The sequence below is a fragment of the Triturus cristatus genome, chromosome 7, assembly GCF_964204655.1.
Source record: "Triturus cristatus chromosome 7, aTriCri1.1, whole genome shotgun sequence".
NCBI classification, from domain to species: domain Eukaryota; kingdom Metazoa; phylum Chordata; class Amphibia; order Caudata; family Salamandridae; genus Triturus; species Triturus cristatus.
In genome coordinates, this window is record NC_140590.1 from 722,330,274 (window position 1) to 722,355,036 (window position 24,763).

Genomic DNA, 24,763 nt, shown 5'->3' on the forward strand with positions numbered 1-24,763 from the left:
TTGTGGAGAATGTAATGGTCCCATGGACTTAGCAGTCTCGGTGTCTTTCTTCATTTTCTCAAGGGCAGTGTCTACTGCTGGCCCAAATAGCTGTTCTTGGTTGAATGGCTAACTAAGTATGGTAGTTTGAACCTCTGGCTTAAAGCCTGAAATGCGTAGCCAGGCATGGCGTCTAAGGAGCACACTGGTGTTTATGGCTCTAGAGGCGGTGTCTGCGGCGTCAAGCGCACTTTTAATTGACACATTTGAAATAAGTTTTCCCTCCTGGATAAGGTCATTTGCCTGGGTTTTATATTGGTCTGGCAGATGTTGTAACAGATTCTCTAACTGGTCGTAGTGGGCCCTGTCATAGCGTGCTAGTAGGGCTTGGGTGTTGGCAATATGCCAATGATTAGCGGCTTGTGCTGCTACTCGTTTGCCAGAGGCTTCTAACAGTTTGGATTCTTTGTCGGGGGTGGTGTATCTCCTGTGGTTTGTGAGTTGGCGCGTTTCCTAGCATTGGAAATGACCAAAGAATCCAAAGGGAGCTGCCCTTTGATGTAACTAGGATCTTCAGGGGCAGGCCTATATTTCTTTTCCATCCTTGGGTAAGGAACCCTGGCACGGACGGGGTCTTTAAATACCTCGGGCGTGTTTTATGACTCCTTTAATCATAGGTAGAATTTGTACAGACTTTTGAGATTGCTCAAAAGTATCTAATAGGAAGTCTTCTTCAGGTGCGTCTGAGTGCATGGTGACGCCATGGTAAAGTGCTGCTCTATTTAATAATTGGCCAAACCCCAGGTGATCATCTGGAGATGATGGTTTGGAGGGATATGGTTGAGGGTCAGGCATGTCTGGTAGAGGGAATGCTCAATCATCCAGTGGTGCGGTATCTGGATCCGTGAACGGATCATTAGGGTCACCCCCCCCCCCTCCTAGGTCATCATCATCCTGTGGAGGTGGTGTACGTGATGGAGAGGGTATAGGCAAGGGTGGTGTAGGCAGAGGGGGTGGGGTAGAAGGTAGTATGGGAGAGGAAGGAGGGATAGGCGATGTTGCAGAGTCCTTCTTGTTTATAGGAACTGGGGCAGGTGGTGTGTCCAGTTTCCGTTTTTTACATGGCACCGCGGTGACATGTCCAGTCTTTGGATTAATATAAATCTTTTTCTGCCTTGGATCAATGGGATCTGGATGGAAAAGTTCTTGTTCCTCGGGAACAGTTTTTGGCGCCGATTTTTTCGGTTCCGAGTTTTTGCTTTAGGAGGTGTATGAGAGTCCTTAGCCGGTGGTTTCGGTGCCGATGATGGTTTCGGAGCCGGAGTTGTATCTTTAGGTTTGGGAACCTTCAGTGCCGGTTTATCTATTGGCCTCGGTGTTTTCGGGGCCGAAGGCGTCGGAGCCGATTTTGGTGCCGAGTGGTCTTTTGTCTTCGGTGCCGAAGGTGCCGGTTGAACAATGACATGCGGCTTGCTCGGGCCTGAGCTACCGGAAGGCTTATGTTTTTTCGGAGCCGAGCCCGAAGGCGGGGGTTCTGAAGGATGTTTTCAGTCTCGACTGAGGTCAGCAGGCGAAGTCTTGACCAATGCCTTTGGTTTTGGAGGGGTTGGGACAGGGGCAGTAGTGCTCACACGTTGCCCAGGAGTGATGGGGTAGTCTGAGTCGTCTGCTTCGGAGAGGATTTGTCGATCCTCGGAATCTTCTTCTGGGACATCGGGGCCCTCATCAAAGATGTTTTCTGGTTCCGGAGCTGGTCTCTGTGCCATGATGTGGCGTCGAGCCCTTCGATCTCGAATGGTCTTTTTGGATCGAAATGCTGCGCAGGCTGGACAGCTGGACTCGTCGTGTTCCGGTGATAGGCACAGGTTGCAGACTTTGTGGTGGACACTGAGCGGAAATTTTGCTCCACACTGGGGGCATTTTTTGAAAGGCGTCCTTTCCATGAGCCGTAAGCCTCACGGCGTGGATAGGCCCAGCGGCCCGCGTCGACGTCCGGAATCGAGCCGATGAAATCGATGTCAAGGATGAAGGTGCTTCGATGTTTTGTGGAAGTTTTTCGCTTCGAAAAGCTTGGAATTGAGATTTCCAACCGGAGCGGAAAAGTTGCATCCGAACCCAATGGCGGAAAAAAACGATGGAGTTGATGCCCATGCGCACTGTCGTCCAAGGGAGGAGTCACCAATCTTGTGACCACAGATACTTCTTCCGAAGACAACAACAACCTGTAAGCATCCGAGCCCAACACCAGATGGCGATCTACTATCCTAGTGTGTGATCTGCAGCTCATATGCCTCGAACACAACTTATATATATATATATATATTCATCGCAATAGCCCTCGAGCTTCGCCAGGTCACTCGCGCTCCGCATCCTGTACGAATTCACCATTCACGAAAGTACCAACAACAATTGCGCAAGCCGCTGAATAAGCGTGCCTTGATCCGGTTGCGGGCTGCGCGGACCCATCAGTGTATATGACACAATTGAACTCCTCCAACGGGCGCAATGTAAGTGGAGCCGGATGAACTAATTCATACTCCAAACTCTCCTGAGTCTGAAGTCCTGCGTCAAAAATGTATTCGACATCAGGCGAGGCTAAGGAGGTCGCCCATTGTATCCACCTTGGATGCAAAGCTTTAGAATTCGGCACACTTGCTTTAGTGACTGCCTCTAGGGCAGGAAATGGTGTTACCACCATCATGCGCTTCCCCTGTGATAGCGCTCGTTCTTTCAGGATTGCCATCTGAACTGCCGTCAAAACTTTTTCGACAGTGGAGAAACGCATTTCAGCCGAAGTATATAAATGAGATTTGTAAGCAATGGGGACTGTGTCGCCCTCATTGTATGTTAAGTATGTGAACCCCTCCACACCCGGTACAATTCTTATGACCAGGTTTGTGTGGTTATCACGAGTTTGTAAATATTTCGCAGTAAGAAGGTCAGACTGCAAAGAGTGTAATGCAGCCAAATGTTCTGGCAGCCAGCAAGATTTGGTAAAAGTAGGTTGCACCAAGGCATTTAGTGTCCTGATACGCTGGGCATATTCAGGAATGTAGGTACGACCGAAATTCAGAAAGCCCAGCAATGATTGTAGTTGTTTCAGTGTCGTAGGGATACGAAGGCGTGCGCATTTCTCAAGGAACTGCGGAGCCAAGCCTCGGCCCTCATTGTTGAGTTCGTACCCCAAGAATAAAACTGTGTACTCGGCAATGTGGGACTTCTTAAAGTTAAACTTGTAACCAAAGTCCGCAAACATACAAATTATGTTGTCCACACGAGCAAGGTGTGGAAGCAACTCGTCGTCTGTTAAGTAGATGTCATCAACGTACGAGTACGCCTCCGGGTCTACCATCTCTAAGAGAGAGACCACACGGGCAGCAAATACCCCAGGACTATTTTTATAGCCCATTGGGAGCCTTTTGAACACTTTTTGTTTACCACCCGAAGTAAAAGCGGTCCACTCATAACTATGAGGGGATATGTTATGGCAATAAAAACCATTGGACAAGTCGAGTGTGGTTTTGAACCTTTTTCTCACAAGACTATCTACGAGGGCTGAACTATGGGTATTTTGCACCGCACAATTCCGGCAGTGCGAGTTTAAATGCCGGTAATCCAAAACTAGGCGGTACGATCCGTCAGGCTTCGTTACAGTGAATAAAGGATTATTCATGGATGACACACACGTTTCAATTACACCCTGATATTCCAATTGTTCAAGGATAGCCGCGACGTGAGACCGAGCCTCACGACGCATAGGGTATTGGGGCTGAGGCTGGGGTTCGGACCGCAATGGAAATTCGTGGAGGGTATAACTTTTATCCCACCCCACCTGATTACGATACAACGCAGGTGCAAGCACCCGCGCCCACTCCTCGGCCAACTTCTTAGACTCCTCCTTGGGCACTACGTGTCCAAAAGAAGGAAGAATGACTTCTTCCCCCCTTGGAGCGTTTAGAACGAAAGCCGGGGGCCAATCTTTCTCCGCCAATAGTATATCATAGGTGGTCGTTAGATTATCCCAAAATACCGCGTTAATTTTTCGTTGTATGTCACCCTCAATATTGAGGACTATGTCAAATAATCTCTCGGGGGGGCTACGCGAGTATCAGCAGTTTCTACTGTTACATAGATTTTAGTTGCTGTCGCCTCCAGAAATGGACGCAGTGCTCCCCGCACTACTGTAACTTCCGCCGCGCTGTCTAGCAGCGTCAGCGCCCATTTCATGTTCAGAAGCTGTGTCCGTACCATCTGAGGCATACTTCGCTGAGATTGCAGCAACCTTCTTTTTCTGAAACGGGGGACGTGGACGTGCAGAATCCTCCTGCTTGCCTTTACTGTCCTCCTGTCGGGGCTGGTCTCGACCTTGAGCACCCCGGCCTCTCCCACGGTCTCCTCCACCAAAGTGTGAAGCCGCTGTTTCCTGTGAAGAACGAGGAGAGCGCTGGTCAGGAACCTGAAACCTATCAGGTGACTTAATACGAGAACGATCACGCAAATCATAAGTGCGTTCAACATAAGCCTGAACTGGGGACGCAGGACGAGTCTCCTGTTTCTGTTGCTGTTTATCTTGTTTTTTAGCTCGCCAATTTTGTTTTGGAAAGTTGGGTTTATCGTCTTTTGTAGACGAACTCACTTTAGTGTGCTGTACTACATCAGGAATCTTGATGACGGGTTTCACGCCTAGGGCACTACGTCCAACCATCCTATAGGCTTTCGCAATAACTTTTGCAAACTCCCTCGGCTTATCGTCATCCGCAATAAGCGCCATCATGTTTCCCACTTGAAACTGCATGGCATCTCCTTAGAGATTTCCCATAATCATGGAACATACTATATCGAAGCTGTCGATAAGCCGCATTCCCAATTCAATAGCTGCCTCCGCCCCATGGTCCTCCTGGACTTTCTTGATAATGGAAGGTAGTACCGACATAGACGTAGTGCCGAAGCACTTCGAATAGGTCGCGGCAAAGACCTTGCCCCAATTGTCACAATCGACAATGTCTGGGATCAGTTCTTTCGGCAAAGTAATAGTGAGTATCCTGTGTTTATCCACAGGACTAGTGTTAGGAAACACGGCTTCTAGTTGATCAAATTTTTCTGCAAGCCAATAAGGATACTCATCCTTATTCTGGGGGCGCTTGCCAACAACCGCGTTTACCATTACAGGACTAATCACAACCGCATGATGGTGATCAGCCCCGTGTCCCGCAACTGCAGGTGCCCCCACCTGTACAGTGCGCGACACATACTGCACTAACGCCCTATGGACCGTAATCAGGGTCGTGTGTAGTATACGTAAGCTATCCACCCCTACCGTCAGGTAGCGTGGATGAGGTGTATGTTCGGCCAGCACCGGCCAAGTAGCTCCTTCAATAGACAAAGGACCCAGTCTCGCCGGGGTGACCGTGTGGGGGAGGGCGCCATTAAACCAAATAGTGTGCTGCCAGGTTGAAATAGGAATTTCTAAAGCCATATATGGGGTATAATGTAGAGGCACCTGCGTGGCAGTGTATTTGTGGAACGTTTTATCAACATCTTCCACAGCCTCAAAGGTAACCCAAGAGTAAAACAACTCATAAGGGTAAGTGGCACTTGCACTTACGACAAACACCACTGCCATCCCGTCATCAGGCACCCCGTACGTCCTCAAATGAGCACGTAGAGACAGCCTACTATGAGCGGGAATTTCTACCGCCATTAGGACGAAAAAGAAGATACAACGAGGATCTTTAGTAGCACTTGGGCTTAGATTAGTGTAACCTTTTTTATTATCAAGCTTGAAAGAACCTATAGCCTAAAACCTAGGTAGGTTAAACCGTCACTCCCGTTATCCGGAAACCAGAGTGAGGGTGTTAAGGACTAATAAAAAGCACTACTAAGGCATCTCAGATATTAAGACCAAACGTTAGGTGCGCCATGTTGTAGGGATTCTGCGTATGCACAGAACTATGCGCAGAAAACCAGAACCTTAGAGAATTGTGGTGTACCAGAAACTCCCCTCAGAACTAAGAACCCCTTATCCGACTAGCTTAGTGTCACATTCGTTATCCGAGATTTAGCTCGGCGGTCCCAATGTATAGACAACCCAGAACATGCGACTTAGTTATTCTCAGGAATGGTGGGAACCCGAAATACCCGTTTGCACATATATATTAGTCCACAACAGAATAACTAAGACACAGTAAAGTTTAAAGAATTTATTCATAAACCTCGAGTCCTGTTATACAGTACTTTGGCTAACATAAGCAGACAAATGGTTAAGATCATTACCATTAGCATTGTTACAATACCATAGAAAATGAAAGGAGCGATCATATTGTAATGACAGTGGAAAACAACCACCCTCCTTTCTCTAGCAACTAATAATATATTATTAGACTATTAGAAGGTCTCATAGGCTTGCATAGGGGACCCCATACCGTATAGATCAGCTCGGGTGTATCACATCACAGGATCAGCTCAGTGTTCTCTGCAACAGCTCTTCTATCGAATGCCCTAACAATATGCTGCGCTGTGATATTAAAGCCCACGACATTCTGGTATGTGCGGCTGCGTGCATGTTGTGACTACACAGTGGTACGATCACCCTGAACATAATCATCCGGCACCGTCTAGTGTCCTAGAACAGTTCTTTACTCGATGTACAGACCAAGGGCACTAGCAACTGTTAAGGATGTATAAATAACATTCACTTGAGACGAGTCTGCATTTCTCAAATGAATAACATGTAACAACAGTGTCGGGTGCAAAGGCAGCAAAAGCAACAAGATGTTTTTCCAACAGCTAACGTGATTGAGCTAACTTAGCGCTGTAAATAGGGAGTGGCCTAAAACCACGTGACATGTTGTACTTAAATAGATGACCTTAAAGATGCAATCTGAAGATGGAGTCAACAGTGTAAGGGCATTGTGCAGTTCTGACTGGAATGCCACATGGAAGGTGAACTTAAAAAAAGCATCAAGCTGCAACTGCTGTCAACAGTTAGAGACCTTGTCCTTCTTTGCCCTGCTGATCATTTACTGTCCCTTCGGGCTTGCCTTTATTTTCCTTCCACCACTTTGTTCACAATATCTGGCTGTGTTACGTCACTTTGGTATTATTGAAGTATTGTCTCTTTTTGAATTTGCCCTTCCTGTCCTGGGCTGTGCATGGGCATGGGGTCTCATGTGAGCCGTCATTGAAGGTAAATATTAATATATTATTTAAATGTTATTTTTTTCATGTAAATTGTAAGTACACTACAAATGAGAAAGGAAAAAGCTATCAAATTAAAGAAAAGTAATGCAAGCTGTGAGTAGTATAATGACACTCACTTTGGCCAGTTTACTTATGAGAGGTTTATATTAAGGCAAGCTGAAGATTTAATCCTTTGGGGTCTCAGCTTGGTCTTCAAAGCACAGATGCACCAGAGGGATTAGCTAGAGTGGTGACACGGGGCAGGGGATGTGTGGGCAGATTTAGACCATATTCAAGATTCAGGTTTGATATGTAAATGAATATATATATATATATATATATATATATATATATATATATATATATATATATATATATATATATATATAACCTACTGGCGGTCGCCAGTAGGTAGTTATAGTTAGGACCACATTTCCATAGGAAATCCGCAACATTCTATTTTGAATAACTTTGGCGCCGGTCGACGAATCCTCGCGAATTTTTCAAAATAGGTGGGGCGCTCCGCTCCGCTCCTACCCTGAAAGTCTCGGGGGGATTCGTCAAGCGGGGGCTGAGATAAAAGGGGGGTCCCAAAACGCGTTTTTCCCATGCATTTTTCCATAGGACCTTTAGACAGGGCTACAGCCCGAACGGCTGAACAGAATTACTAGAAATTTGGCAGAGAGGTAGTCCTCAGGTCAAGGAAGTGCCTTTTGTAGGTTTGGTGTAAATCTGTTCAGTAGATTCTGAGAAAATAGCCTTTAAATCAATATATATATCTGAGCCAGCTTACGGTGCGCTTACGGTACGCTTACCGTACGCGTACGGTGGCGTGCGCGAGCGCGATTCTGATTGGCTCTTAGATCTTAGTAAACATTCGAATCGGCCGAAACCAGGAAGCGGCGGCCGCCATTTTCTCTCTCGCACTGAGAGTGATTTCTAAAATATAAAGCCCAAAAACATGTAAAGGGGCTGTTTAGACAGCTCCCACACACATAGCCATGTTGAGGGAGTCCCCAAAGATCCCCCAAGGCCAAAAACGGAATTTTTATTTTTTCGGTAATTTCGCCGATTACGCTTACCGTACGCGTACGGTAAAAAATGTAAAAAAAAAAAAAATTATCCACACTCTCTCCACCCCGTGTGCAATTGTTGCCCGCAGGGCACCAATTGTGCATCGCTTATTAGAGATGAGATAAACTAAAATATTTTTAAAAAAAATAATAAAAAAAAAAATTATCCACACTCTCTCCACCCCGTGTGCAAATGGTGCCCGAAGGGCACCATTTGTGCATGGCTTATAAAATATACGAAAAATTAAAATATTACCTTTCAAAACGAAGTGCATCATATGTCCTCCATGTGCGCACGGTGCGCGAAGCGCATCGTGCGTACATGGCCCATCTAGCGTAACGTGGGCACGCGGTGCGCGTAGCGCACCGCGTGCCCACCGTGCGTGCACGGCACTAACTGCGTAAAGTGGGCGCGCGGTGCGCGAAGCGCACCGCGTGCTCACTGTGCGCGCACGGTGCGCGAAGCGTACCGTGCGCGCACGGAACGAACTCCGTTAAGTGGGCGCGCACGCCACGAATGGCGTAAAGTAACTTAGCATTTAAAAAACCGTACAAATTCACTGAAAAAACCATAGGTTTCACACACGTTATAGTAAGGAATTAGCATTTAAAAAACCTTGCAAATTCACTGAAAAAACCATAGGTTTCACACATGTTATAGTTAGCGGAAATTTTACTGATAAAAAACCAATGAAATTCCCCCGTTATAGTTAGTGCAGGCAACTATAACTCACGCGACCGCAATCTTCTGCTGATGACATATGTGTCTTTATGAAAAAAAAATATTTGTAATATATGTATAGCTAAAAATGTATGGAAGAAGACATGGGCAAATAAGTGTCTAAATACAGTATTAGCATCAGCAGAGGATTGCGGTCGCGTGAGTTATAGTTGCCTGCACTAACTATAACGGGGGAATTTCATTGGTTTTTTATCAGTAAAATTTCCGCTAACTATAACATGTGTGAAACCTATGGTTTTTTCAGTGAATATATATATATATATATATATATATATATAAATATATAAATATATATATATATATATATATATATATATATTCATCGCAATAGCCCTCGAGCCTCGCCAGGTCACTCGCGCTTTCACCCACCATCCGGTTTATCGCCTTGCTGATGCACGCAGGCTGCCTGTCACTTGGTTTGTTTGCTTGATGTCCGACGCGTTTCAAGGCTGTCCGCCCCTTAATCATGGACCGTGCATAGAAGGAAGCAATCACTCACCATTCGTCACTTTCCAACCTTTTATTGAAAGAAAGACCGCCCCCAGTGGGCGTGGAAGTTCTTTAGACAGCCAGCTGAATGCTGGGAATTAGAGTCCGATACGAATGAGGTGAGTCTAATAAAACATTCAGCTGGCTGTCTAAAGAACTTCCATGATTAAGGGGCGGACAGCCTTGAAACGCGTCGGACATCAAGCAAACAAACCAAGTGACAGGCAGCCTGCGTGAATCAGCACCGGATGGTGGGTGAGAGCGCGAGTGACCTGGCGAAGCTCGAGGGCTATTGCGATGAATCTAAAGTACACGGCTACCCTTGGCCGTGGCCCAGGAGCACCATTTTCGTCTTCTCTGGAAGCTGAGTTGAAGACTGAAAAGGCTTTGGGAGGAAACCATTCCTATCCATGAAAGCACGCTCCCACAGGCGAGAACGCACGCAGACTAGACTTGACACACCTACTAAAGGATTTTAAACACTGCAACCAACAAGGCAAGCAAGCCTACTCAAGGTTTTATTAGACTCACCTCATTCGTATCGGACTCTAATTCCCAGCATTCAGCTTGCTGTCTAAAGAACTTCCACGCCCACTGGGGGCGGTCTTTCTTTCAATAAAAGGTTGGAAAGTGACGAATGGTGAGTGATTGCTTCCTTCTATGCACGGTCCATGATTAAGGGGCGGACAGCCTTGAAACGCGTCGGACATCAAGCAAACAAACCAAGTGACAGGCAGCCTGCGTGCATCAGCAAGGCGATAAACCGGATGGTGGGTGAGAGCGCGAGTGACCTGGCGAGGCTCGAGGGCTATTGCGATATATATATATATATATATATATATATATATATATATTACCTACTGGCGGTCGCCAGTAGGTAGTTATAGTTAGGACCCCTTTTCCATAGGAAATCCGCAACATTCTATTTTGAATAACTTTGGCGCCGGTCGATGAATCCTCGCGAATTTCTCAAAATAGGTGGGGCGCTACGCTCCGCTCCTACCCTGAAAGTCTCGGGGGGATCCGTCAAGCGGGGGCTGAGATAAAAGGGGGGTCCCAAAACGCGTTTTCCCCATGCATTTTTCCATAGGACCTTTAGAACGAGCTACAGCCCGAACGGCTGAACAGAATTACTCGAAATTTGGCAGAGAGGTAGTCCCTAGGTCAAGGAAGTGCCTTTTGTAGGTTTGGTGTAAATCTGTTCAGTAGATTCTGAGAAAATAGCCTTTAAATCAATATATATATCTGAGCCCGCTTACGGTACGCTTACCGTACGCTTACCGTAAGCGTACGGTGGCGTGCGCGAGCGCGATTCTGATTGGCTCTTAGATCTTAGTAAACATTCGAATCGGCCGAAACCAGGAAGCGGCGGCCGCCATTTTGTGTATTTCACTCAGAAAAAAAAGAGTGAAAACAAGAAAAGGGGGCAATGAGGAGAGTTACAGACCCCCTTACATTTGTGAGGGGGTCAAAGAAGGACTGTAAAGTACAAAGAAAACATTTATTGATTTTAAAAAAAATCACGGGGTACGCGTACGGTAAGCTTACGGTAAGCGTACGGTAGAAAAAAAAAACAAAAAAAAATGAAAATCAGATTTAAGTGTTTAGATATTAGGGGGCTCTAAAAAGAGCCGTTGTGTTTATGAAATGATTTTTTAGTGGTACCTACAAGTAAGTACCAATGCAGAGTCTAAGGTTCAAGAGGAAGACTCTGTTCCCTTCATCATTGAAGTGCACACCATCTCCTCTATAAATGTCTTGCATGTCATAACGCAAGTTGTTGTGGTAAATGGCACCCATACCATAGTCACGGAGGAAAGCAGAAACAGATTTGTTGACGTGCTTTCTTGCTTTGTCATCGCACCGCGTGCCCACCGTGCGTGCACGGCACTAACTGCGTAAAGTGGGCGCGCGGTGCGCGAAGCGCACCGTGCGCGCACGGAACGAACTGCGTTAAGTGGGCGCGCACGCCACGAATGGCGTAAAGTAACTTAGCATTTAAAAAACCGTACAAATTCACTGAAAAAACCATAGGTTTCACACACGTTATAGTTAGGAATTAGCATTTAAAAAACCTTGCAAATTCACTGAAAAAACCATAGGTTTCACACATGTTATAGTTAGCGGAAATTTTACTGATAAAAAACCAATGAAATTCCCCCGTTATAGTTAGTGCAGGCAACTATAACTCACGCGACCGCAATCTTCTGCTGATGACATATGTGTCTTTATGAAAAAAAAATATTTGTAATATATGTATAGCTAAAAATGTATGGAAGAAGACATGGGCAAATAAGTGTCTAAATACAGTATTAGCATCAGCAGAGGATTGCGGTCGCGTGAGTTATAGTTGCCTGCACTAACTATAACGGGGGAATTTCATTGGTTTTTTATCAGTAAAATTTCCGCTAACTATAACATGTGTGAAACCTATGGTTTTTTCAGTGAATATATATATATATATTCATTTACATATCAAACCTGAATCTTGAATATGGTCTAAATCTGCCCACACATCCCCTGCCCCGTGTCACCAGTCACCACTCTAGCTAATCCCTCTGGTGCATCTGTGCTTTGAAGACCAAGCTGAGACCCCAAAGGATTAAATCTTCAGCTTGCCTTAATATAAACCTCTCATAAGTAAACTGGCCAAAGTGAGTGTCATTATACTACTCACAGCTTGCATTACTTTTCTTTAATTTGATAGCTTTTTCCTTTCTCATTTGTAGTGTACTTACAATTTACATGAAAAAAATAACATTTAAATAATATATTAATATTTACCTTCAATGACGGCTCACATGAGACCCCATGCCCATGCACAGCCCAGGACAGGAAGGGCAAATTCAAAAAGAGACAATACTTCAATAATACCAAAGTGACGTAACACAGCCAGATATTGTGAACAAAGTGGTGGAAGGAAAATAAAGGCAAGCCCGAAGGGACAGTAAATGATCAGCAGGGCAAAGAAGGACAAGGTCTCTAACTGTTGACAGCAGTTGCAGCTTGATGCTTTTTTTAAGTTCACCTTCCATGTGGCATTCCAGTCAGAACTGCACAATGCCCTTACACTGTTGACTCCATCTTCAGATTGCATCTTTAAGGTCATCTATTTAAGTACAACATTTCTGTATGAGTGTTCTGGACAAAAGTAAGCCAGTGCTCCTATTTACCAGGGAGGAAGCTGATGCCATGTGGATGTATGACTGTCACACTAAAAAGCTGCAAACCTTTATTACAAGCAAGTCACATGTTCTTTTTCAGCACACACTTATTCCAGATTTATATTATGTTCACTGCGGAGAAGGAAAATGCTACTTACCAGTATGCATCTGTTCTTGGCATGTAGAGCTGCATGCCAAGAACAGATTGAAAAAGTTCTTCCTCTTCTGTAGTCGCTTTCGGCGCTGATTTTTTCGTGTCCGAGCGAGGTTTGGATTTCTGCTCCGGAGCCTTGGAAGATGTTTTTGGGTCATTCGACTTGGATGTGGAGGCGGAAATCTTTATCGGTTCCCAATGTTTCGGTTTTGGAGCCGAAGCCTTTTATTTCGGCACCGAGGTGGTCGGTGCCGACGTCTTTTTGGGAGGAGGCTGCACTCCTGTCTTTGGTGCAGAAGGCGCCTGCGGGACACTGATATGCGGCTTGCTCGGTCCTGAGCTGCCGGAAGGCTTGTCCTTTATCTTCGGAGCCGGGCCCTGGGGCAGGGCTTCTAAAGCTTGTTTTCGGTCGCGACTGGGGCCAGCAGGCAAAGTCTTGACCAGGGCCTTCTTTTTTTGAGGTGGGGTTGTGGTAGGGGCAGTTGTAATCACTAGTTGACCTGGAGTGATGTGGTCGTCAGAGTCATCTGCTTTGGACACGATTTCGAGATTCTCAGAATCCTCCTCCGGGATATCGGACCTTCATCGAAGATGTCCACCGGTGCTGGAGCTGCTCGCTGCGCCATGATGTGTCGTCAGGCCCGGCGATCACGGATGGGAGGCGCAGGCCTGGCAATTATTCTCGTCGTGTTCTGGCGAAAGACACAGATTACAGACCTAGTGGTGGTCACTGTGTGGGAATTTAGCTCCACACTGGGGGCATTTTTTAAATGGAGTCCTTTCCATGAGCCGTAGGCCCGAACGGCGTCGATAGGCCCAGCGGCCTGCGTCGACGACCGGAGTCGAATATTTGAGGAGCGCGTTGAAGATCACGCGATCAAGAACAATACCGTCGAGTTTATGATGGTTAGCGGGTCGAAAAGGTTTGGAGAATATGGTGCCGGACCGGAGTGCAGAAGTTACATCCGAACCCGATGGCGGAAAAAAACTATCTGAGGATGCAGTCGATGCCCATGTGCACTATTGTCCAAGGGAGGAGTCACCTATCTCATGACTACAAAAAACTTCTTCCGAGACAACAACAAGGTGTAAGCATCCGAGCCCAACACCAGATGGCGATCTATGCACAGTGTGAATTCTGCAGCTCATATGCCTCGAACATTACAGTTTTCCATATTATGGTCATGAAATGGAGTGGTTTAAAACACCTTATTTAATAGAACCTGTTCCACTTCAACTTATTGCCAGCTTGGATAGCAATAGATATTCTGTTTAGTGAATGAAGGCGACATCACCAATCAAAGTCACTGAAATAGATTGCTTTGTATTAAATGTACTCTTGGGTTAGTGCAGTCTTGATTACTTTGAAAAGCACAAATACAACCACTGTATATACCAGTGTGTAATCAATATGACAGTACAATTGGCAATGGTTGTTGCAGCATATTAAACAGAGAGGTTCTGATTTACTTAAGTCTTAAATCTTGCCGTAAGAGAGCTCACCTCATATCAAGTGTATGCAATGCCCTTTCTTTTAACATAGGGTTCTAAAAGAGATTCTGCGGTTTGGTTTAGATGAAGCATTAACACATTGCTGGTTGTCTCTAGATGGATTTGATAACCTTTCCAAAATCCACACTTTTTAGAAAGACTATTAAACCATTTTTCTGGTAGTGTAGGAAGGCAATCTTACAGGGAATACAAGGCATTATGTGGGATCCATCAGCAGTCAGGTATTACTAGTTGGTGTCCGATGTGGTGACTGTTATTTTTCACAGATTTTTTAGGGCCACCAATGTGGAAAGACCAGAAACTGACTCTTCGAATTATTGTACAATGACATGTAAGATTTTGTTGCATGTTGCCTTTGATGACTCATTTTCCAAACTAGAATTCTGTTCAGTTTGCAAAACATAACTTTCTCCACATTTGAGTATTTCCCGTCACTATGAAGGCCCGGTTCATGAGATGGTGGAGACAAACATTGACTACCATTCAAACTAAGACCTTAAGCATCCGCTATTTTCAAAGTCTTGAATGAATGGCCCCACAATTCAAAAACCTGCACACAAAGTGACACTTATCGTAAGACAGACTGCAGAACTCGCAAGGTGCTCCATTTGTGGCTGACACAAAAAAAGAAGAGAACTCCACAAATTTAATACATTTAGGAAGCATGCTATCCCTCTGAAAAATTCCATTGAAAAATGATGTTCAAAGTGACCGGGCATGAAGTTGCTACAGATATTTAGTCAAAAACAAGTTATTCTGGAGGGTTTCCTCAGATCCAGCATCTCCGCACAAAATACCTATTGAGTCCTAAGTCCAACAGCCACGCGTTCAAGTTGCAAAATGCATTTATACACCAAAGAGTACATCTTCTCTTAAGTGAGGGTCCAGTGAAAAGCATGCTTCCAAACCAGATGGTGAAAAAGCAGTTTGAAGATGATGTTTACAGTGCAAGGCATTGTGGGCTTCAGTCAATTCATACGGAGTTCATCTAAAGTTGACATCTAAAAACATTACGTGTGTAAAGTAGGTTTTTTTCTGAACCCAGCAGTAGATACCAGGATAAAGCACACTATCTAAATATAGAATAGGGTCACACTGCAAAACTAAGACATACTGAGAGCATCTACTTGGTTATAGTGAGCCTTGATCTATACAGATTACGTGCTGTTTGGTTGGATAGCCACTTACACCATAAGAAGTGTAAATGGTATGGAAGATGTTTGTCAAACTAACACACAAAGCTCATACCTGATCGAATATTACTCAGAAATTCAGTAATCTTCTTGAAATCTATATCAATGCAGTTCTGGAATCTTTTCACCAAATCTCTCTGGAGCGCAAGGATATCAGGCAGAAACTTCACCAGCCTCAACTCGGTATCCTGAAAAAAGTGAAACAAAGTATTGTTAGAAACGGTGGAGATAAGACTTAAACAGAGAACTGTGCCAGAGAAGTCATGAAGGTGGCAAAGGAGAAGCAAGGGAACAAGGAGGTGGAATAAAGCCATAAACCGTGAGATTAAGTGACTATTTATCAGATGAAAAATGTAATTGAACTTCAACTGTGGTCCCACATGATTGGTATCTTCTACGTAATGACATCTTTGGGCAAGTACATCGTATCAATGTGAATCTACAGAAGATTAATGCAAAAGACCAACACTCTATTGCCTTAACACTCACCTTCTGCAGGAATTTCCACAGAATGGGTACAGTGTCCTTTCCATCCTTTTGCTGCGCCACATGCCACAGGTATTCAATAGATATCCTCTTTCTGCAGCTCCAAAGTTTGGAGCAGTGAACATGGCTATCCATGGGTAGGCTGGAAAGGAAAGTTTTGGGGTCACCATACACTATTTTCACCACTGGGTTAGAGCTGATCCTGTTGTCTTGACTGATCACTGTGTTCACCTCCAGCAACTTCTTCTCTAAATTCTACAAGACAAAAAAGTAAAAGATAAAATAAATTATCCTCAAATATTAATTAATACCAAGGCCATATGTTCTAAATAAAGGGCCATCACATTTCTTACACAAAACCTCCTTTGACTTCAGCCGAAAAATGCATGAGAACAGTGCTAAGGTCAGAATAACATGGTGCATACTCAACGTAAAACCCAAAATACCAAACCCTTCAAAAACTTTGGGACCTTTTGGAACCTTTTCACATATGTAGATTGCTGCATCCTCATACTCACATACCTGTCTCCCCATCCATATATGTTGACATCCAGCACATAGTGATTAAAATATATTTTGCATCAGTAACTTAAGAGTCTGTAAACTTGCCAACCAATTTGTAAACCATTCTTTCATATACTTTTTTGCTAGAAACTAAAATTACCTTTAACTGCACTTTCAGAAAGTAAGATTATATAGGACAGGCGTAAAGAGAGAAATCACGCCCCTTTCAAGTAAGAACTTTCATGCAACAGGCTTAATTGACCAAATATTGACCAGATAAATACCTAACCACCCGTGGACCACATTCAATTTAGAAAGTCATTCATCCACAGCATTAGTGGTGATGGAAGGTTGATGCAATATGGATGAACCTTCAAAACCCATACCAATTCCTAGGTGGGGATGAAGGACCCACAACATCAATGAGGTGAAAAAGTTGAAACTCAGAGGCACAATGCTGAAAATTACAATGGACATATAGAAAGTAAAAAGGAACTTATGGAAGACAGAGCAATATCTTGTCACAAACTGACTCTGGAATTAATTCATACTGATCATTGTTAATATTCTAAGGAGATCTATATGCATTTTATGTACTCCCAGAATTTGTCATGCAGGTCTCCTATTTTCGACCCTCACATCAAGACAGTATCATTTATACTTTTGCTCAATATTTGCGTTTCTATAAAAAGGGCAAATCTATATCACAGTGCAGGTACAAGTGTGGAATGAGTAAGCCCCCTAATGCGCACACACTAACCATGTGCAGCAGAAAATGTCTTCTGTTTTATATGTATATGAGAAAATGGTTTGAATGTGTAACAATGGTCATCCATTCTGCACTGAATTGTGAACCAGACCTGTTGAGGTTGAAATGCATTGATATTTTCCTCTGTGCCAGTATGCAATAAAATTAAAATACGCTGACAAGACTGTGCCCTTTCGTTCTGTTAGGATCACAGAATAAAGTTTTTATATTTAAAAGAGTTGGTCACTGTAACTGATACACACCATGCCCCTACAATTGCGTGGTAAGGGCTTGTATAGTATTTCAACACATTGTAAAGGTCAATGCATTGTAAGGCCCACAGGATAAGGGCAAGCATGGTATCGATTATCTGTGTGTGAAGATCATGTCTAATTCCCCACAGTCATAGTGAATAAAGAGAATGCTCACATTTTCTTAGTTCTATCCAAATAGCGTCGGGCTCCTTGCTGGAGAGCAAACAGACACACACATCTATGCGCCAGCAAGGAGCCAAGATGCTGTTTGAATTTTCATTAGCCTCAAAAAGAATCCAAACAGTACCTGGCTCAATGAACAAGTTACTTACCTTGGCTAACCCTCTTTCAGGTAGCCTCCGCGGGTATAATCCTCATCTTTTGAACATTTCCCAGGCGTCAGACTCTATTCCGAAACTTTTTTGCAGTACCCCTGTGCACCGCAAGGTGGCACCACACGCCTCTGCAAAAACGGCGTTTTGCTCCATAGGCGCCACTCCAACAAGCTAATGTCAGTTGCTTTCTAACGTGTATACGTCCCTTAGACTTAAGATCCTATTAATGGATGGCCTCCTATCATACAGTGGGGAGGATAAGTCAGTGAGGAGTCTGCAGCAAGATAGTCTCTCTACCAGAAGAGTGTTCCCAATGGTAAGTAGCTTGTTCTTTTAAGAGACTTCTAGATGCAGATTCCTCACATTTTGAATAGATACAAAGTAGTATCTACTTGGAGGTGGGTCTGTGTCTGGACTCAAAGCAGAAAGTCCTGCAGGACCAACCAGGTAAAATGCCCCTCTCTGCGAACTTGACTGTCCAGACAATAGTGCTTCCTAAGAGTATGGAGGGAGCCCGCATAGCTGCCTGGCTAATGCCCAGGATAGAGACTGCGTGCCAAAGCAATGATAGCAACTTTGACCTTGGTTGAGTAAGCACACACCTTCCTTCTAGAGGCTGTTTTATTGGTCAAAGCGTAGCAAATCTGAATCCAGAGCGCAATCCAGAGGGAGATGATTCTTTTGTGAACAACCTTGCCTTTTTTCATGCTAGAGAACCCAATAAAGAGCTGATCATCCACCCAGTGTTCTTTGGTATGCACTACGTTACAGCTCAGAGCTCAATTGGGGTCCCATCGATGGAGCCTCTCCTCCTCAGAGTGGTGGGGCAGAGAATAAAACGCAGACAAGGTGATGTTCTGACCAATGTGGAACAGTGTCACAACCTTAGGCAAGAAAGGTGCCTGTGCTAGCAAAACCAGCTTGTCTGGAAAGAAGGTGGTGAACGGCATGTTAACACAAGGAGCATGAAGCTCACTCACATGCTGCGCCGATGTAATGGTAACGAGGAACACTGTCTTGAGGGTAAGAAGCGGCAAGGGGCAGATGTGAAGATCCACAAAGGGCCTGAATTTTAGAAAGGTCAGGACCAAGTTAAGATCCTACTGTGGAATGACAAAAGAAGAGGGAGGAAACAAGTCTTGTAACCCTTATAAAAACACATACTCAACCAGAGACTTAAACAATGAGAGCTGGTACTGCAACCACAAAAATAAAAATGAAAGATACCCTTTAAGTGCACCCATGACATAGCCTTGCTGGGCTTTGGTCAATACAAATATCAAAACTTCACATACCTTCTTCTGGAGGTGGTGTATCTGCCGAGTGCTGCACCAAGCCACAAATTTGTCCCAACCACATCCATATACAGTTTTTGTAGAGAAACATATGGCTGTTAAGATAATATCAACCACCTTCAGAGGAAGGTCGAATGTGGTCAGCTGTCGCCGCTCAGTCTGAAGGTGGAGAGAGGGAACGCTTATGTGCAGAACCGTGCCCTACAGCTGCAAGAGCAAATTCTCCCAGAAGGGTATCCTTATCAGAGGACATATGCTCAAGCCCATGAGTTTTACAAACCACACTCTCCATGTCCATTCTGGAACCACTAAGATGACTTGGGCCCGGCCTCTCCTGATTTTCTAGAGAACATGGGGGAGGGGAGGGGAGGGTGGGAAGTAATGCTGACATTGTGTGTTCTCAGCAGTGATGAATAGATTGAGTCAAGGTGCTCTCAAGTCACGTAAGGTACCTTACTCCGCCTCCAAGTGTAACTGTCACTGTGATCTGCAAGGCTCCGACGGCTGAGCTAGCTGAATAGCATTCAAAGGGTACATGTCTAAAATAGGAAAAAGTCCTCTGTTCTTCTTGGGCACCAGAAAGTAGGGGGAATAACAACCACAGGCACAGACTTAGCACCCCCTCTAGTAGCATTTACAGATCAAAGCACCATGCTGGTTGAGGAAAAGACCCTTTTTCCTGAATGTCTACACCTGTTTCGACTCTCTATCTGGGGAAGTAGTTAGGAACGTGTTAGGGTTAGTGTTGCCTGCACCACCAAACCTTCATGGGATGGGTGCTGAGATAAAAATTCTGGGTGCGCTTAGGGCTGGGCGGTGGTGTTGTGCAATCTGGGAAGGGGGCCAAAGCAAGGTTTGATCAATGCCCACAACAGTCTTTAAGAGCATCGTTAAAGAGGGGCTTGGTAGATTTTTGCCCCGGCTGAAGGTCTTTTATAAGAACAGTGATCATGATCTCTAAGGTGGGAACCTGTAGGTCAGTGATACTCAAAGTAGGGCCCGGGAAGGGGGGGGGGGGCCCTCTTGACCTTTACAAGCAGCTCCCCTGGTGAACAGCAGCACAAGCCGCGGTTTAGTGGCTGAGCATTTATATTCAGACGCAAATGTTAAATAAATGGGCAAGCATTTATTAACCTGCAAATAAATGCTTGCCTGCTTATTTAACATGTTTTTATACATCCTGACACAATCCCTGGCCCACCCAGACCCCCTACCGCCACCTTGCTTGTATCAGTGCAGCCCTCGGTCACACCACAGACTGGACTTTGCAGCCCCTGGGCAAATGTTTGTGAGTACCCATGCTGTAGATCAATGACTTCAGATGTTCTAATCATTACCATGGCATAAGAAACACTCTCCTCAATGGGAGGACTAGGGGGTTAGAGGAGCCAGGACTCAGGGAAGGTATCAAGACCACTAGCGTCCTGTAAATTGTCGTACCAGTTCCCTTCATGAAATGGCTGGTCAATCTCATCTTCCACATTGTCCAAATCCATGCAAAACAGGGGATGCAGAGTATGTGTTATCCCTTGTGAAGGTTTGGGTGGAGTAAGCAGTGCCTTGACAGAGAGGCTTCAGTCAGACAGCACAATAGGTATGTCATCTTAAGGCATTGATAGAGTCTGCATCAGCACTGAAGTTCGGGGAAATGGTGTTTAACTGGGCTTGGGGCAAACTACCTGGTGGTATTCCGGATAGAGGGCCTCTCGGCTTGATTGAAGCCAAGCCAGAAGGAGTCAGCAAGGATATAAAGAGCCGGAGCATGGCGGCACAGGACTCTGAGATCTGTTTTGGTGTGGCAGATGTCCCCCGAAACTCTGGTTCTGCTGTAAAAAGTTGAGATATGGGCTCTGATGTCAACCAGCTTCAGTGACGAGATCAAGTGATATGACAGTTTCTAGTGAGTTAGAGTGGCAGAACGGAGCAAAGTTCAGCTTAGATTTATTTTGTTTTTTCTTCTACTTACCCAACAACTTTAATTGAGATAAAGACCGACCCGTGGATTAACTCCTGCGACTTCTAGACCAAGAAAGGGACTGGGATCAAACTTTCAACTTGGAACAGTCCTGTTGAGGGGTCTTCCAGTGCTTAGTAATGTAGAGTTTTGCCTTGCGGTATTGGATCACCTTCAGGTTCATCGTAGCACAATTGCTGCAGGTACCACATGCAAAGCTGAGGAGGGTCGCTCACAGACATTTGAATTGTGACTGTCCCTACAAGGTTTAAAACCTGTCATTTTAGGAGGAGAAATTTCCATTGCAGACTGTTGTACAATCGTAATAGGCAATAGCAATCTCAAAGAGACAAGGGGACGCTCTGGGTGGCTTGGAGAGGAAGGAACTGATGTCTACATAGGTACTGCATGTTATTGCTGGAGCGGAAAGGCACCCATGCATGGTGGAACCTACTGCCACAGAGAGGTACTACTGAAAAGTTCCCAGATTCAGTCTGACACCTGAGGAATTTTCAAAAAGTGAGGAATCTGCGGCTAAAAGTCTATATTAGAAATAAAGAAAAACGGCTGCCTATTTTTCAAGCACTGAAATGTTTGCTCCACCTCTGCCCTTCTAAATAACATTTAGGGATCAAGCTAGCATAACTCAAAACAGTTTAAACCCTTGCCTGTCGAACTGATGTATAGATAGATCATAAATGGGTTACCACAGGAAACACTTAGAAAAAAAAAATACATGTCATGAGGCAGCTAAGGGTCCCCCCTGGTCTTGCAGTCATTTTATTTTTATTATATAAAAATGCCCCAACCCCGATAAAGGGACAAACTCCCTTCCTTGGCCCGAAGGTGGGGGAAAGGAGCTTGCCAGTGGTTGATCCTTTCTGGCCACTGGCATATTCCCCAATGAGGTGGCCTGGTACTCACTTTCATCCACCTCATTAATATGTTATTCACATCAATTAGGGATGTCACATTTAATTGTCAGTTCAGTTCTTTATATTGTGCGTATCTGTTTTTCAAAATTTGAAGCGTCTTAGCGTGATTCTCAAGCTTGCGCCCAGACTTCGACCACACCCCTTGATGCCAGCCCTCTTAAGGGACTGGGAAGCGCATCCGTGCAGCGGGCGCTCCAATGGAGCCAAATGCAAGCCCATCTGTGAGTGTCTGTGGCAGGACTGCGCCATGCTACAGGTACCTTAGGCCCCCCGAAATCCAGGTCCATTCTAGAGACAAATTTCTGGAGACTGGGAACAAAGATAGGCCATTGTTGTGTAGTATGCATAATTTTGAGTCTGCAGCTAGTCAAAATTCCTGCTCAAATAGCAAATTTGTTTTTAGACCCGATTTAGACCCCTTGCTCAAGAATGGTGCTTTCCAGCACCCCTTTTGTCTCCACTTCAAATCGCTAGACTCAAGTAACACATTTACTTGATTATTCCTCAATACCAGATCACTAATAACAAATAATTACTATTTCTTTGACCTGATGGACCTTGAGGCCTCCGACATCCGCTTCCTTACAGAGACCTGGGCCAATGTTGCATCAGACACTGATTTTAAAATTGCCATCCCCGAATGCTACGATCTATTTAGAGAAGACCAACTCAGCAAACGAGGAGAAGGGATTGAGATCTTATATCGCAACCATTTTAAGACCACATGTAAGTCAATTTTTCACCTGAACTGTGAAGCTGTTACAATACTAAGTCCTTTAATGGCCTCTTTGTGTATCGCCCACCGGGCCAAGGGAGAATTTCTCCCAATCTTTAATGGTTTTCATGGAATCATGTATGGGATTCTCCAATTTCACTGTCTTGGGTGGTTTTAATTTCTATTTGGAATTACCAGTGGACAAGGAAACAGAGTGCCTAGTCGACAGCTTGCAGAGCTTTGAGCTTACGCAACTGGTGAATCTACCAACTCATCAAGCTAATCACAAGTTCAATGGCGTTTTTACTAGCAATCCTGACCTATAGGTTGATAAGATCTTGCCTTTAACTTGGACAGATCACGAAGCGGTGTTCTATAAGATAAAAATATCGACTAACAACTACCCAATTCCTAACATAACTACGGTTGTCAAATATCGGCCCTGGAAAAACAATAGAAAGTGCAAATTTAAATAACCTTCTGGGCAGGTCTCATACCATGATATATAGTGATATCGAGTTAGTGTCAGCCAATTAAACTGATTGGATTGACGCTGCAGTCACCCAGCTGGCTCCCATAAAAAGAAGGAGAAACCATAGTTCTAAGCCATCCGCTCCATGGCATTTCCAGGAACTCAGAGATTTTAAACAGAAGTGTAGGTGCCAAGAGCAACTCTGGAAATTAGACTATAATCTTGCAGAAAAGACTAAATGCAAGACCCTGAAACTTTTATCTGTGCGGTTAAAGACACATTTTTTCACGGACAAAATTAATGCTGCTAAAAACTCTACTAAGGAGTTTAACACTTAAAACTCTTTACAATTTTAATAATAAAACCACAATGTGCCGGGGCGTAGCTAGGGCAGCCAAGATTGCGGACGTGTTCTGAGGGAGTTCCGTCAAGAAACCCCATTTAGCTGTCATAATCCTGCTTCCAGCCAGCCATCAGAGGCAAGATACGACCTAGCCCCTTGGCTGCCAGCAGCCCTTAGCTGCCAGTGCCACCAGATTCACTGAGGAGCCGTCTGAAGACCTCGATCCTCTGGCCGCCATTGGCACACTATTGCTATGCCCAGCAGTGGCGAGTTTGGCCTCCTGGTGGATCACAGCCCAGTGGCTGGGGGATTGGCGCTGATCTACATGGCGTGGAGAGCTGCGGCTATTTTGCTTATTCGAAAAACTTACCATGCGCTGTGTTGTGGTGCACATTGAATCAAGGCATTGACTTTTTAGGTGAGTTGCCGGCTCTGCTGAGCCCGCTGCCCTACCCCCTGTTGACTGTATGGACCTTGGACTGTGCTGATATGGCCTCACTACTGTGGACTTGGATCACCCCCCTTTTCTCCCTACTGTGAGAAGTTGGCCTGATATGTAGTGCTCACTATTCTAGTGATCACTGTGTATCATTCCAAACAACCCTTATTGATGATTGGTTGTAAGTCAACCTTATAGACCAGCTATCCTAGTAGCGTGGATACGAGCAGTCTTAGGCTAAACTCTAGAGGGCGTGTTAAGCCAGCTGTTTACCATCACATATACCCCTTGAACACCAAGTGAAAGGACACCACACAAGTTGTTATGAAAATAAAGGATATTTATTTATAACAAGACTACCCTGGCTCTTTATGAGTCAGGGAGCTAAGCACAATACAAAACTCTTAGGAAAATACTTCTGGTTGCACAATTTACACAAATGCCCGAGGGCACGAAACCATTACACTGCAAGTGGAAGGGGAGAAGTTAGAAAGTCTAAAGTTACTGATTCCGGAGTGATCCGATCAGTGGGACTAAACGAAAAAGGAACTGGACACTTGTAAGCGAACCTGCGATGGAGCACCGAAATGCTCGAGTTACCTAGCCCAGAGGCTGCGGCGGTGGAAGGTTCGGCAAGATGTCGGAAGTCCTCGTTGTAGTCTCAGGAGCCTGAAAGAAGAGTTGCTGGCAGGCGACCAGTGTCGATGTTCAGTGAGATCCAAGCCTGGATCGGTGTTGAAGGTAACCTGAAAGCAGAGGGGACTCAGTTCTCAACCGCTAGCCAGCGATCGTGTGGGC

General features: G+C 44.9%; 1 protein-coding gene across 2 annotated transcripts in view; it reads right to left on the reverse strand.

Moving 5' to 3' along the window:
* The window catches only part of RNF213 (ring finger protein 213), a 2,329,248-nt gene that overhangs the window by 216,338 nt on the left and 2,088,147 nt on the right, over window positions 1-24,763 (reverse strand). For both annotated transcript variants that reach the window (XM_085617427.1, XM_085617426.1), the window contains exons 57-58: window positions 15,975-16,226; window positions 15,541-15,673 (exon numbers count right to left, since the gene is read on the reverse strand). In XM_085617427.1, the coding sequence (XP_085473553.1) occupies window positions 15,541-15,673; window positions 15,975-16,226 (385 nt within the window). The remainder of the gene's footprint in view (window positions 1-15,540; window positions 15,674-15,974; window positions 16,227-24,763) is intronic.